This window comes from Cyrtonyx montezumae, unplaced genomic scaffold, assembly GCF_038088225.1.
Source record: "Cyrtonyx montezumae isolate F1298 unplaced genomic scaffold, pur_monq_1.0 scaffold_25, whole genome shotgun sequence".
Lineage (NCBI taxonomy): Eukaryota > Metazoa > Chordata > Aves > Galliformes > Odontophoridae > Cyrtonyx > Cyrtonyx montezumae.
This window is the reverse complement of record NW_027071992.1, coordinates 1,827,881-1,841,697: the sequence shown is the minus strand read 5'-3', so window position 1 is coordinate 1,841,697 and position 13,817 is coordinate 1,827,881. Positions and strand designations below refer to the sequence as shown.

Sequence of the window (13,817 nt, the reverse complement as noted above, 5' to 3'; positions counted from 1 at the left end):
TAATCATCTAGACAATACAGTTTCTGAAATTGTAATAAAGTTTCTTCTATAAAATAATAAGTATTACTTTTAATTAATGTTATTTTCAGCCTGCAAGATGCAAAATCACTGTTTCAAAGTTATTGTAGTAAACATGGTAGCCATTTTCTGCAAAAATGTTTTTTGACAAATTTTATGCAGGATTCATAAGAACGGCTTTGCCATTTTCATCAGTGTAAGTCACCCAGAACTGAGTGATAATATTTCAAATGCAGCTATTTATGCAAAGAAGTAGTGGTACCTTAAAACTGTTGCAATTAATTTTGTATATGTTGCTACTAATTATTTCAACAGGTGACTGAGCTGGAATGTGTGAGCAGTCAAGCCAATGCAGTCCACACACATAAAACAGAATTAAACCAGACAATACAGGAATTAGAATCTACACTGAAGAAGAAAGAAGAGGTATTTCCTAATGTTTATTTCTTTATTTGTTGTTCACATAATTTCTAAAGATTTTGGATATTAATCTTGCAATGACTGGTAAGCACATTTTTTTTCCTATAGATGATAAAAAGTTAATTTTTCAGCTGATTTGAAAATATTGGTTTTTATTCTATATAATTGCAGTTCAACATGGGGTATCTGAAGAACAAAAAATTGTATCATTTTTTTCCAAAGGCTTTTCTGAGATTACTCTTATCAAAAATAAATCTAAATTGTGGCACAAGTGGTTCCTTTAGAGCAATCATCATCACTGTGATGCTATGAGCACTCAGTAAGAAAGAAGTCAGTCATCTGCATGCTTTCTTTTTCTAGAGAGAGGGCTTTGAAGCAAAAAAAAAAAAAAAAAAGAACAATGCTCTGCTCTTTTCAGGCCAATCTGGTTTTTTTTGAGCTATGTTAATAAAACTGACTAATATCCCTAAGATCAGTCATTTAGTTCAAAGCAGGCCAAACCTCCAGCCTGCAGCAGGAATTATTTTTCTTGTGCCATTTGCCTTTCTGCTAGATCATCACCTGAAATGTGGAAGCAATTGGAATAAGACCTATATTGACATGGGACCTAGAGTAAAGCAGATATATGCTATAGAATGGTTGAGAATCAACCCATGTAGGACAGGAAAAGGGTGGTGGAAGAATCCTCATATGACAGTTTGTTTGTCCTGTTTAAGGCCAGATTCTCTGAGCCTTCCATGAGAGACAAAGCATGCACTGGCATGAGATTTTGGAGATCCACAGTAACCTGCAGGGTCCTGGCTCCAGCGGAAGTTGGGGTTGTTGTTAGCTGCTTCTAAGGACGATGCAGGAGAGGGGCTCCTTGATGTAAACAGAATATTCTCCCAGAGTTAAAGAAAGCCTTTCTCAGGCTCCCTCATACTTGAGATTGACCTTATGTTGGTAATGTTTCCCATTTTGGTGCCCACACATGCTCTTTCAAATTATTCTAAGATGCTGAATGCAAAGACTTCTTTCCAAAAGAAAGGCTAGTACAGCCCTCTGGAAAAAAGTATTTGTTAGCTTCAAGTTAATTATAGAAATCAATGGCCAAAGCAGGCAATTTTTCTGACACAATAAAATGCTCACAGATGAAAATTGGATTTTTCTCATGAAAAAAATTGGAAGGTTGAATTATAATAGAGCATTAAGTATACAATTTTCAACAGCAAGAACCTTTAATATTTTAGGAAAAAAATGTTTCACGTCTTTTGAAGTGGAAGAGGATTGGACTTTTGTAACAAAGAAAATACTTACCATTATTGTTGCTTATTCACAATTGCCTTTTTGGGATTATGATTCAGGAATATTGAGAACATGGCTTAAGATGGCATTAGCCAGTTGCCAGTTTTGGTATTTTTGCTATGACTTATTCAAGAGAAGAAGAAGCAGCTAGCTCACCTGCACTGAAGCCAAACCATGTAGTGTCTTGGTAAAGGGATTGTTTGTTCTCCTTTAGGAAATTGAAAGATTGAAACAAGAAATCGACAATGCCAGAGAGCTCCAGGCACAGAGGGATTCTTTGACCCAGAAGTTACAGGTGAGCTATAATGCATTATCTTCATTTAGACAGAAGGACAAAATGATCTTCAAGTGAGCAGTTTACATCAGCAGTTTTTGCTGCGTTGGTTGAAGCTACCAGATAAATCTAAGTGGTGGGGTCAGGATACTCCTTGGGAATTTGTCCCACAGTTTCCACCTGCAATAAAATACTACTTTTTTCCTAAGGGAACTGACCCAAATTCCATTTAGAACACCTCAGATCTCCACCCAACTCTGGAGCTGGTCTCATTTTCACAGCAGTATCTTGTCATAGTCTTGGGCCCACTGAATTGTCAGACTGTGTGTCATGATGTTGGGATGAATCTGTAATCAGCTTCTAAACATACTCTGATAAAGGTTAAAATGTTCTCGTGAAGTACAGACTTTAAAAACAGAACTTAACATTTTCTTGGAATTATTTAGAATTATTGTGTTTTTACTGTTTTTACTTTCTTTCTTGTTTTTTTCTTTCCTACATGTAAAGCCAGATTCCTCAGCATCTGGGAGCAGTATGCTCTCTCTTGCTACATCTTGTGCCTTTCTGTTGCTGGGCTGACCAGCCAGCCCAGACTTGTTCCTCCATGTTAAGGGAGACCTGAAGCTGAAATGAATTTGAATTCAGACTTCAGAATGTTGATATAACTGGAAATTCAGGCATTAAATAGTTCCAAATCCATAGAGCTAAATTTGACCATCACCTTGTCCTAAATCAGGATAAACACAAGCTCCATCAATCTGTACGCAGATAAATGATCATTAAACAAGTATTCTTTGAAATACATTGTATGAATTGGAACTTCCTTGAAACTCATTTTAACATACAGAATGAACCACATAAGAGCAGAAGTACTTTATTCATTTTCCACCATCCTTTTTTTTTTTAAAAAAAAGTATGTTATTATGATGTTTCTTCAAAGATTGTTTTTAGTTCATCTGTTCCACTATTCCAAGAACTGTTGCTAAGTTTAGACTAAAGCATCGGAATTTTCAACTGAAAAGGAGGCTTAAAAAAGAGATAATGATGAAAGTTAGAAATTGTTCTTGCAGTAGTATATGTAATAATATCAGTATGAGATCTCATCAAAAGTAATAAGGAGCTGAGAAGCAGCTATCCTTAGTAAGTGGCATTATGGGAGACTAGTAAAAGAAAGATGTCTTAGCATTCAAAAATGCTATATTTTTACTAAAAATTATAAAGTCTGCAGCTTCTTTTTGGTCTATGTTCAATAAACAAATGGATATATTATGTATATATGTCCATATGTCACTTTGTAAGTGATCAGTTTCTTAAAATGGTTATATGTGGTTCTACTGAAATAAGTTTAAAGTTGTCTTAACATCTGAGATAGAAGTTGCTCGTCTTCAGGTTCAAGCTTATTGCTGACCTGATGCAGCAATAAAAGGTCATGCATCTTTGCTTAATGCAGCACTGCCTCTGCTTTGACAGTAACAGCCTTCTCTGAATCCTTCACCCTACGTCTGTTCTTTCTACGCCAGAAAAATTGTGTTTTCTTCTGTAGCCCCAGACTGACCATCCCATGTGTGTTAATGTATTAGACCTGTTGCCTGTTTTTAGGGTGATCGACTATAGGGTCTGTATTTGTTCATCACACTCCTTCCTCCTCTGATCTATTTTTCCCCTCTTGAGTTCACAAACAGATTACATAACTAATTAGAATGCAGCCTGTATGAAAAGCAGTGTACAAAAATTGTTTCAAGATATTTTGCATTTCTGACAAACTTGTATCAGGCAACTAATTAGAAATCAATCATAGACAAATATCAGTAAGTAGTAGTATGGTATATCTGTGCAGGGTAAGTATTGGGGCTCTTGTTACATAATAATTTCATTAGTTAGGATATATGAATGAGTCATGATGAGTGTGATTCTCATGATAAGTGAGGATATCTTTATTAATATGCCTGATCCCTAAGTACATCTGTTGTATATGGTTTGAATATTTTATTCTGATCCTTTGTCTGACTTCCCCGGGAGATCCATACAGTGCAAATATCAAACATGACTTCTTAGTAGTTTATTTATTTTCTAAAAGGAAATAAAATATAAAAAGTAATCATGTCTTCTGTAAGAACATCTAAAAACCATGTCCAGGGCCTGGATGTATCATCAGGTTATTGTCAGAGGAAATTAACTGCATATAAAGAGAAATGATACAATTAAGGGAATAGATTGTATTACGTGGATACCTCTCCACTTCTTCCATTAAAAAGGAACAGGTTTGAGGTAGTCTGATTTGCAGTAGGAAGCTGCACATTAGCAGGATGTGAGTATTCAATTAAGTGTTTTAAAAACCACTAATACTAACCCTGGCTAAAGATGTGTGGGGATCAAATACAACAGTTGGGAGGTAGTGTTTCCCATACATTAATAGCAAAAGGCATGCTCAGTCAGTTCTGCATGAGCTATTGGAAAGACTGTGTCATCCCAGGAGGGCCAAGATGATGCTGAGCTCCTTGGCTCATTCTGGACATGGCCACTTGGCCCCAGGTTGCTGAGCCCCCCACAGCACTGCATGGCGTGGTCCTTGCCAGAGCTTCCTCTATTAGGGCAGGTGCAAGATAACCCGTGGTGGGTGTCAGTGTTGGCTGGGTGACAGTCAGCTCCTTTGTTTCTAACAGCTGTGAGGTAGCTAATGGTTACCTAAACATCCATCCGTTTTAATTTACGCTGTGTCTACAAACAGTCTTTTTCAGTTAGTTTCCTTTAATCTATTGGCAACTATATTGATCTGTGTCAAACGGATTAAAATAATTTTCACGATGGCAGCAAGGGGTAATTCCTCTCAGTTGTGCTGTTCAGGAAGTGTGGCCAAAATTCTGTTGCAGAATCACAGAATTGTAGGGACTGGAAAGGGGCTCTGTAGATCACCTAGTCCGGTGCCCTGCTGAAGCAGGCTCCCTACAGCCAGTTGCACATGTATGTGTCCAGGATGGTTTTGAGCATCTCCAGAGAGTTTTAAAATCTTCTTTAACTTGCCACTTCACAGAGGAGCAGTGAGCAAGTTGTTCCATTCCACAAGGAGATGAGGCCTAGGGGTCCTGAGCTTGCCAGAGCTTTCCCTGCCCAGGCCTGGGGTGCTGCCTTCCACCTCTATGGCACTTGGAGAGTTTTGAGGGCAACAGAGGAATGACAGTGGAAGCAGTGGGAGGTGGGGAGGGGAGGAAGAGAAGTTTGGTGCTGGCAGAGGCTGCTGCAGGGTGCCAGGCCTCCCTCCCTAAGGCTGGGTGAAATGCCTTGATCTTAAAGCTCAGAGCAGATCCCTTAGAGCTCTGTGATGCAAAACTGCTGTAAAGGAGGGAGATGTGTTGGTGTGTACATAAATACTAATTCAGACCACGCCTTTCTAGAAATAGCTGCTCAAGGTGCTCTAAGCATGCTGTTCCTGTGCTGCCTGCAGAAGTAGTTTCCATAGCTAAAATTAATAAATTTATCAGGAATGTATGAGACGTGCCATGAATGAGACAGAACAGCATGCTGTTGCAGTGCAATGTGACCATGCTCTAGCAATGAGATATGAGAGGGCCCCAGCATGTGCTGAGCACAGAGCTTGTCTGCATGGCACTGTACTGTGCTACAGCCCTTGAGGGAGGCTGTTCCAGGGCACAGCTTGTTGCTTATGTTTTTAAATATGCTACAAGTGATTTCACCTTGATCAGTCCCTCCAGCTTTTATTCTAGTCTTAATATTCAGTGTGAAAAGGCATATAACATGAAACAGAAGTGGTACTCCTTGCTATATAAAGCAGTGATCATGGTGAGCTTCTGTGCAAGGCCACCTCCTGGGGACTCTGCCCTGGAGCATTCATCTATCTCTAAATAAGTGAGAAGTTGTTTTCAATAGGTGCCGTATTTTCAAATTATAAAGTGATCACTGAACATAACACACTGTACACTGACAAAATTTTATCCCTCTCCAGAAGTGTCTCTCCTTCAGATTGAATTACTAAAAAAAAAAAACCAGCAGAAGAAAGGTTGGCTGTTCAGTTCTAATAAAAATGTGAATTCTGGTTTTGGTACCACATAAACTTTAAAGGATGGCAAACTGTTTTGAAAACGAAAGTATCTCATGAATACCAGGAGGAGGTTTGACTGCTTTCTGTTTGTAGACAACACATTAACATGTTATGTATTTTCTCTGAAGGAAGTAGAAATTCGAAACAAAGACCTGGAAGGCCAGCTGTCTGATCTAGAGCAACGTCTGGAGAAAAGTCAGAATGAGCAAGAAGCTTTTCGCAATAACTTGAAGACACTTTTAGAAATTCTTGACGGAAAAATATTTGAACTAACAGAGTTACGAGATAACTTGGCCAAGCTAATAGAATGCAGCTAAAGAAAATGGGATTTCAGTGCCAATCAGCTTAAAGATGCACTGTCTCTCTTCATAGGACTTTGTTGGGCTCTGCATCAAAGTTGCACAAAATTAGAAATGCTCCTCTGAGAGGGTTCGTTTTAAATTTGAATCGTATTTCAATGTAAAATTCAGAACTCAGCTTGTAGCTAGCTGAAGAAAAAAAACAAAACAAAAAACTTGAATTACAAATTACCTCCTTGTACATTATTGGCCATACATAACTTGAAAGATATTAGCAGTAATTGAATGCAATCCTTTTCTAATTATCAGTGATGGAAGAATTACCAGTGTCCCAGATAACATCCACAATACAGGTTATCTACTGTTTTATTTATTTAAGATATTTAATTGCTGTGTTTTGTGCAAGAACTTAGTGATGACAGCCCTGTATTTTGTTGTTCTTAATAATTTCTCAGGATTCTTTGCGCTGTGGAGAAACAGTGCCATTACCAATTTATTCTTGCCAGGAGTGAGAGAGATTTGCATCTTTAATTGAAACAAAGTTCCTAACTGCTTGTGTAAAGTTCTTACTTCTGGGTATTTCAGTTGGTTGGTCAGCTGGTTTTTGTTTGTTTGTTTGTTTTTTTAATCTATATATTTACTGGGATATATTGTATTTCTTTATGGAGCTTATTCTGGTGTTCTACAATATTGTCCACTGTAAGGTTTACATTATCATATGAATTCCATGTAATTACAGCAAGATGCTATCTTCCACTAACCTGTATGTTGAAGCCAACCAATGATGGCAGGTGAGTCCCCCAGGAGAAAAAAACAAAACAAAACAAACAAACAAACAAAAAAAAACAACCAAGAAAACAAACAAACAAAAAAGGAAAATGGGAATTTAAAATGTTAGCTTTGACATGCACAGATAACAAGAAATAGCTAGTCATTTGTTGTCTGGCCTTGCTAAATATATCAGATATCTATGTTGAATTAACTGTTAGCCTGTTCTGCAGGAGATTTTTTCAGAATGTCACATGAATTTCAGATTTTGTAAATAATGGCTTGTGGGGAGCAGTATTTATTATAGACTGCATTAAGGGCAAGAGCTGTTGCAAGGGACTACTTGGACACTGAACTTGTCCAGCCAAGAAAGCTGTTTCTATAAGTCTTGCTGTCATAACAAATTGAAATGGAGACATGTTTACTCTTTTATGGGTCTTCATATCACCTCTTTATTGAAACAACACCAGGCAATATTCACTACTGTTAACTAGAGGCTTAAAAGCAGGAAATGATTTAATCCAGTTATCCTCAACGAGCAGGTTTTAAAGTTGTTCTGATGTAATTTTAACAGACTTTTGGCAAACACACATTTCTTTATATAATAGATATACTTAAAAAAAAAAACCAACAACAAAAAACAACTCTGAAAGGTAAGCCAAGTGTCACGTGTCTTGCATCAAAGTACATTCTTGCCATAAATTAATTGCTTGTAATTTTGAAGAGGGCTTTTTTAAAATGTATGAATGAGTGTCAGACTTCAGAGTTGAAAGATGCACTGTTTGCTCCCCAAGTTCATTTGAATGTTAAACATGAAATCTAGCTGCTTATAAATTTGTACGACATAATTTTCTCCACTTAGAGACTGCTACTGAAAACTAGAAAAGATAAGTTTGGTTTTGTGTGTACTGTATGTATATACCATATAATACACACAGGTTCTCATTTATATTAGAAATATGTGCTTTATTTCTAAAATACTGCTTTTTTTTCCTCTCTTTACCAGTGATTTATCAGGTGTCCCCTGACTAGTCAGGAAAATGGTTTAGGTCAAATGCTAAACCATCATGTATTATACTGTATGTAATGTACACAATGTTTAAGTTTTATCCATATTTTTAGGGTGTTTTCTCACCTATTTTATTTATTGGTGGGGTGGAGGAGCTTGATTCAGTGTGCTACTGGTTGAAAACTTTGTGATGAGCTACATGTTTTTCTTTCAGTGATTTTAGGCAGTGATGTGTACATCTTCATCAGGTCCACATGAGCAAATATCACAAGATTTCAATTTAACTGGGGATGTTTGGGCCCGATTTTCCTGTCACTTGTGCTGCTGTAAACCAGGTGCATCCCTGATGCGGTGTCAGCAACGTTTGGCTGGCATAACATTGGAGGAAATGCAAGGAGAATCTGGCCCGTTAATTATTGCTCAGTGGACATAATAAGGATGAAGAAAGAATAAAAACATTAGAAAACTTGATGATGGAATAAATGTAATATTATTTTTAATGATATTATTATTGACATTTTTAAAGATATGATGTCATTTACCTGTGGGAAAATAGTGGACAGAAATTCTTCCACTTAAATTTTGTGAATATGTGTGGTACATGAGTATTTCTATGTATACGTACACACACATATGTATATAAAGAACACGAAAAAATTTAGATGTGCACATTTTTAATATTTTCCTATTGAAATTAAATTTTAAATTGGAAATTGATATTTGAGAATTTCTTTTCTCATTCGGTAGATACGCTTCATTTCATTTTTTACAATTACTGAGGGCTGCACCTTTGAATTCCCACATAGTTGTCAAACATAAATATGGGATAAGGTGGACTTACGTGCACATATAAAAAAAATCTGAATGCTATGAGTATTTTTGATGTTTATTTACAATAGGTGGGTGTTTAGAATTTGAAACCTAAAGTTGGTTCTTAGGTGGTTATGCCTACTGTAGCCTCTCCAATTCTGTTCGAAGACAATAGTTCGCCTATTTGAAACATGACTTTTCCCAGAGACAGGTATTACGAATTGTACCTATCTTTCACAAAACTGTGGGAATATGTGTACGTGAAAACAGTGTCGAGTACCTGCAGCTTGAAAACAGGAACATGAACTTGTACAGGAGAGGCGAGTGGCCGCGCTGCGTAAACTTTGTTAAATGGCAACTATAGTCTTGTAAAAAAGAAAAGAGCAATGAGAATTACAGTGAAAAAACAAAACAAAACAAACAAACAAAAAAAAAACAACTGACAAACATCTAACAAAACCTGAAGAAAAATCAAAAATACGGTTTTTATTTTTGAAATACACTTGCTGTTCTCTGGAGAATGTACTTTTACTTTTTTTTTTTTCCTTATATCTTTTCAAGTATGTGCAAGTGATAGCAGCAGCTACCTTAATCTTTCAGGTGCTACTGGATTTTGCATTAGCGTGTTATGTTGTGAAATCCTGACTCTGACATAAAAAGATTTTTGTAAGTATATTCCCGTCCAGATAGTTGGTTTTTGGAGTGTCTTGTTCATAATCCATATGCCTCAATGATCCAGAAATTGCATTTTTTCTATGTGCACAAAGTAAAATGTGTGAATTAATGTCTGTTACAGACTGGGGATTCCTTTTCCTGGCTAATATTCCAGGAAAGAGGCAAACAAAATGAACTGATAATGCAGAAATATTGTTATAAATTCTCTACGAAAATACATTTTCAGGTAAAATATAATAAAGGGCTAAAACAGATGTAACACAAATAAGTATCGTTTAATGCTATTGGTGGCATTCTGAGGGTAATTCCTTCAACAGAAATCCTGCAGGAATGAGCAGTGCGTCAATTAAAATGAATATGCTGGGATGCGTCTTGTCAGCTGTGCAAGGTTTCTGTTTCCTGCTCTGTTTTCTACTGGCTAGGGACTATCTCCAGGTTTACCTGCAGTCAGGGGCTGGACCTTGCTTTGTTTTATTGCCGTTCATGTTCTGTACCGAAGTGGCCGCGAGCACTTGGTTCATTAGGAGGATCATTTCAAAGGCAGAAGATGGAAATCTTTGTCAGAAGTTCGGCACGGGAAGGGAAATGGAAAAATGTCGCAGGCCTTAATTCTCTGCAGAACTCTGGGTGTCAGTAAAGGCGCTTGCTTGATTTGATTGATGAGAAAATCTTGGATCTTGAGGCCAAATATTAGTAGAGATTAGGCCCGGGTGTCAAAAGGGGAATGACAAAACAAAACAAAACGAAAACCCGTCAAGGAACTGCAGCCAAACGCGTGCAGTGCCGGCACGTGAGCATGCCGAGTGGAGGGTGCGGTTCCACGCCGCCGCCGTTAGCCAGGAGGTGGGCCGGGCTGTGCACAGCGCTGCTCAGATTGTCGTTTACATTTTCGTAGCGATGCTGCATATGCACACTACCTCTGAATGGTGCTAAGCAGAGAACATACCACAGAACAATAGGTATTTCCTAAAACCTGTGCTTTTCTTTACGCAGTTAGTTCCTATTCTTTCTCTATTTGCTCCTGACAAGTGTGACGGATTTCACGCGTTCTGTTCCGTGTTTGGGAACGAGAGGCAGCGCTGGCTGGCCCCTGGCGTCAGCCTGTGGCGGTGAGGTGCCGCAGCTCCTGCCACACCTCCTGGGTCTCACAGCCTCTCAGGGACTTGCAGCTGTCCGTGCTGCCTCCGCAGCTCATCCTAGGACCAAAGAAACCAGCGCAGTTTATTCCCACTTTCTCCCCCTGCCTGCTCTAGCGCACGCTCAGATTAGCCGGGGCAGTGCATCCAGTAGCCCGTGGCATTTTCAAATGCTGATAGGCCTGGGAAGCGGGAGGAACCATCGAAGATGTCAGAGATTTTGGGGGAGAAATGTATGGCTGTCCAAAGGATTCCCTTTTGCAGCACCACCAGCTGTGAGATAGGTGAGAAAATCTTGCACAGCGGAGAATATCTGAACGATGCTGAGCACATCTGGCTTGCCCCAGAACTGCTGCAGGCTCCTCAAAGGCAGCATTACAGTTGTGCTTTGTAACCAAAGCCAAAGTCCTGTCAGTCCGCAAACCCCGTTCGTGCCATTCTTCTGACCTCCACTAGCCCCGAGGTCCAGTGTTGGTGTTAGTCACGGCAGTGGCTGAAGGCCCTTCCTGCATTCCTTCCATTATCAGCAGCCCTTTTGCTCCACACTGTGGGCATACAGGCGGAGAAATGGAGAGGAAGTTTTGGTCTGCAGCTCTAAGAGCAGCACAGCAGCAAGCGCTCACCTCTTTGAAAGAAAAAGAGATCATGATTTTTTTTTTTTTTTTTTTTTTGTGGTGGTGTTTTCTGTTATCGCTGGAACCTACATGTCCTAAATCCCTTTTAATCCTGTTTTTATTACATTGTTTTGTCATGGATGTCATTTCCACAAATCTAAACTTAAGAGTCACACAGAAGGCAGATAGGCGTGCGTCTGGGGCACACTGCGGGTTGTCCCTGGACATTGCTGAGTCCCGAGGAGCTGGAAAGTCACTGAAGTGGGGACAGGCGGCAACAACAAAACGTCGGTGTGCTGTAATCAGAGCTGCAGGAGCATGGAGACCTCACAGGGAGCACCAGGACAGGGATACGTGTCAGGTTGGATCCGCACTCGCGTGGGGGGCAGGCAGTGATCCGCGCTGTGAACCAGAGGTTGGTAGGGAAATGAGGACAGTTTGTCCATATCGTAGCAATGTAACAAGGGGCTGTGCAACCAGAACATAAACAAAATCCAGAAAGGAGCCAGGGTACCACGAGAGGCACAGTCAGCCCTTTAATGAGTGCCCTGCACACAGGGACCTAGTACATCTATGCTATCCCTACATGAGGGATGAAATGGCAGCAGGTTCATCTGGCACTGAATGGCCATGGTGTGGCCATGGGGTTTGTCGGTCCCTCTTCTGAATGCTGTGCCAGGAGAAGGAGCAGTGCTTGAGGAACTGTCCCAGTAGGAACAGCTGGGAATTGCTGCTGCTGCTTGCCAAGCTGGCAGCCATGGTGACAATGTTCCAAGGATCAGGCCCTCATTACGCTGAGTGACTTGGCAGATAGAAGAAATGGCAACATAAATTATTTCAGTACTATTTACAATATATTTTTTTAAGGCAACCCGTGGTTTGCTATGCCAGTGACAGGTAGAGGGGATAAGGGAAAAAAGAACAACCTCCTGGGGAACAGGTATGTCCCTTCCACAGGCCGAACTCCAAAGGGCACAGAATTGAAGTTGTGCATTCAGTTTAAACAAGCTGGTGCAGACTGGTACAGACGGTGCCCACGGCCACTTAGGAGCATCCCTGAGACTTGGCAGCTGCTGAGGACTCTCTGAAGGCAGTTGTGTGTCTGGTGCAGGGAGGACCTGCTGGTGACTGGAACAGCACACGGGTCCACTCCAAACTGCTGATGGTGCAGACTTGACAAATGCTGGTTAGATGTCTGTGCGACTTTTCTTACTGCAAATTGAGACCGAGTACTGAAGACTTGAAAGTCTGTTTTTCTGTGAAATGTAACCAAGTGTTGACTTGGGACCACAACTGATTTGTAGTGTTTTAGGTAGAAGAGGATTGTTTACACATCTGAGCAAAGCACGTCCTGGCAGGCAACCTGCAGCTGCTTTCCCCTGAACATAGCATGAGCAGACACACCGGTCTTTTAAAAGTGACAAAATTTCATATCCTGAACAGAAATTTGCCCTGGTTTTTACCTTAAGCATCACTCACAACGTGCACGTGCTGAATGACTCCACCAGCACATTGCTTCCCCGGGCCCCATCTGCTGCCTTGTGCTCTGGAGAAGGTGGCCAACACCACGAAGGCGAGCAAAGGAGAGGCGGTGGTGGGCATGAGAGCGGGCTGCTGAGAGTTGGTGCAGAGGTGGCAGGTGTATGTGCTCCTGCGACAAGGGGGTAGGCAGGCTGTGCAATTTATTGATGAATGTCTATTCAAGGCCATTTTTTATTTTATTTTTTCCCAACATGCCTTTAAAAGCCTGACATAGCATGGGGGGGAGGGGGGGGGGCTTGTCAAGTTGTTCGTTGTGGGTGTCCATCTGCTCCAGATGTTGGTTTACTCACAGCAAGCAAGGGGGTGGGAAAAGAGTGGCCATCGCCTCATGGTGCTTCACATTAAGTCAGTTCATAGAGCATCCGTTATGTCTACACTGTGCGGGTAACATGCATGGCAGTAAGAGCATGCGCTGATGACTTTGTACACTCAGAGCTCAGATACATTCCTGCTGGAATTTAATGGGGATTGAAATAAAATATGAAGAAAAAGTGTGGCCAATATACATGTTTTGTATGAATTGCATGATTCTTCAAGTTTCTTATTCCTGTGAATTTCAAACAGCAATATGCAGAGGGATTGTGTTGCAAGTTAGAAGGAAAGATTAAAAAAATGAACTAAAGAATAAATGATGTTTGAAAGACCATGGATGTTCTTGGCCTCACACAAGCAATGCAGGACACACAAAGTGAAATGTTCTGGAGACGTGAAGTCCGTGTGGTGAGAAGAGTGACAAGAAGCTGTTATCTCTGCACTTGCCCCCACACACATCACAGACCGCACGTGGTTACTGTGGGGAGGAAGGGAGAAGGTGGTGGATACAGGGGCTGATCTGGAGTATAATGCTGTTTTTGTTGCTGCCAGAGTTCTGGCTTATTAAGGAGGAGTGCACCTGTAATGAAGACAGGCAG

General features: G+C 40.3%; 2 protein-coding genes across 3 annotated transcripts in view; both read left to right on the top strand.

Moving 5' to 3' along the window:
* Positions 1 to 7,192, top strand: part of HOMER1 (homer scaffold protein 1) — a 90,436-nt gene extending 83,244 nt beyond the window's left edge. For both annotated transcript variants that reach the window (XM_065739822.1, XM_065739821.1), the window contains 3 exons: positions 334 to 444; positions 1,937 to 2,017; positions 6,182 to 7,192. In XM_065739822.1, the coding sequence (XP_065595894.1) occupies positions 334 to 444; positions 1,937 to 2,017; positions 6,182 to 6,370 (381 nt within the window). In that variant the 3' untranslated portion in view covers positions 6,371 to 7,192. The remainder of the gene's footprint in view (positions 1 to 333; positions 445 to 1,936; positions 2,018 to 6,181) is intronic.
* Positions 1 to 13,817, top strand: part of SERINC5 (serine incorporator 5) — a 510,096-nt gene that overhangs the window by 365,342 nt on the left and 130,937 nt on the right. The gene's annotated exons all lie outside the window — the stretch shown is intronic.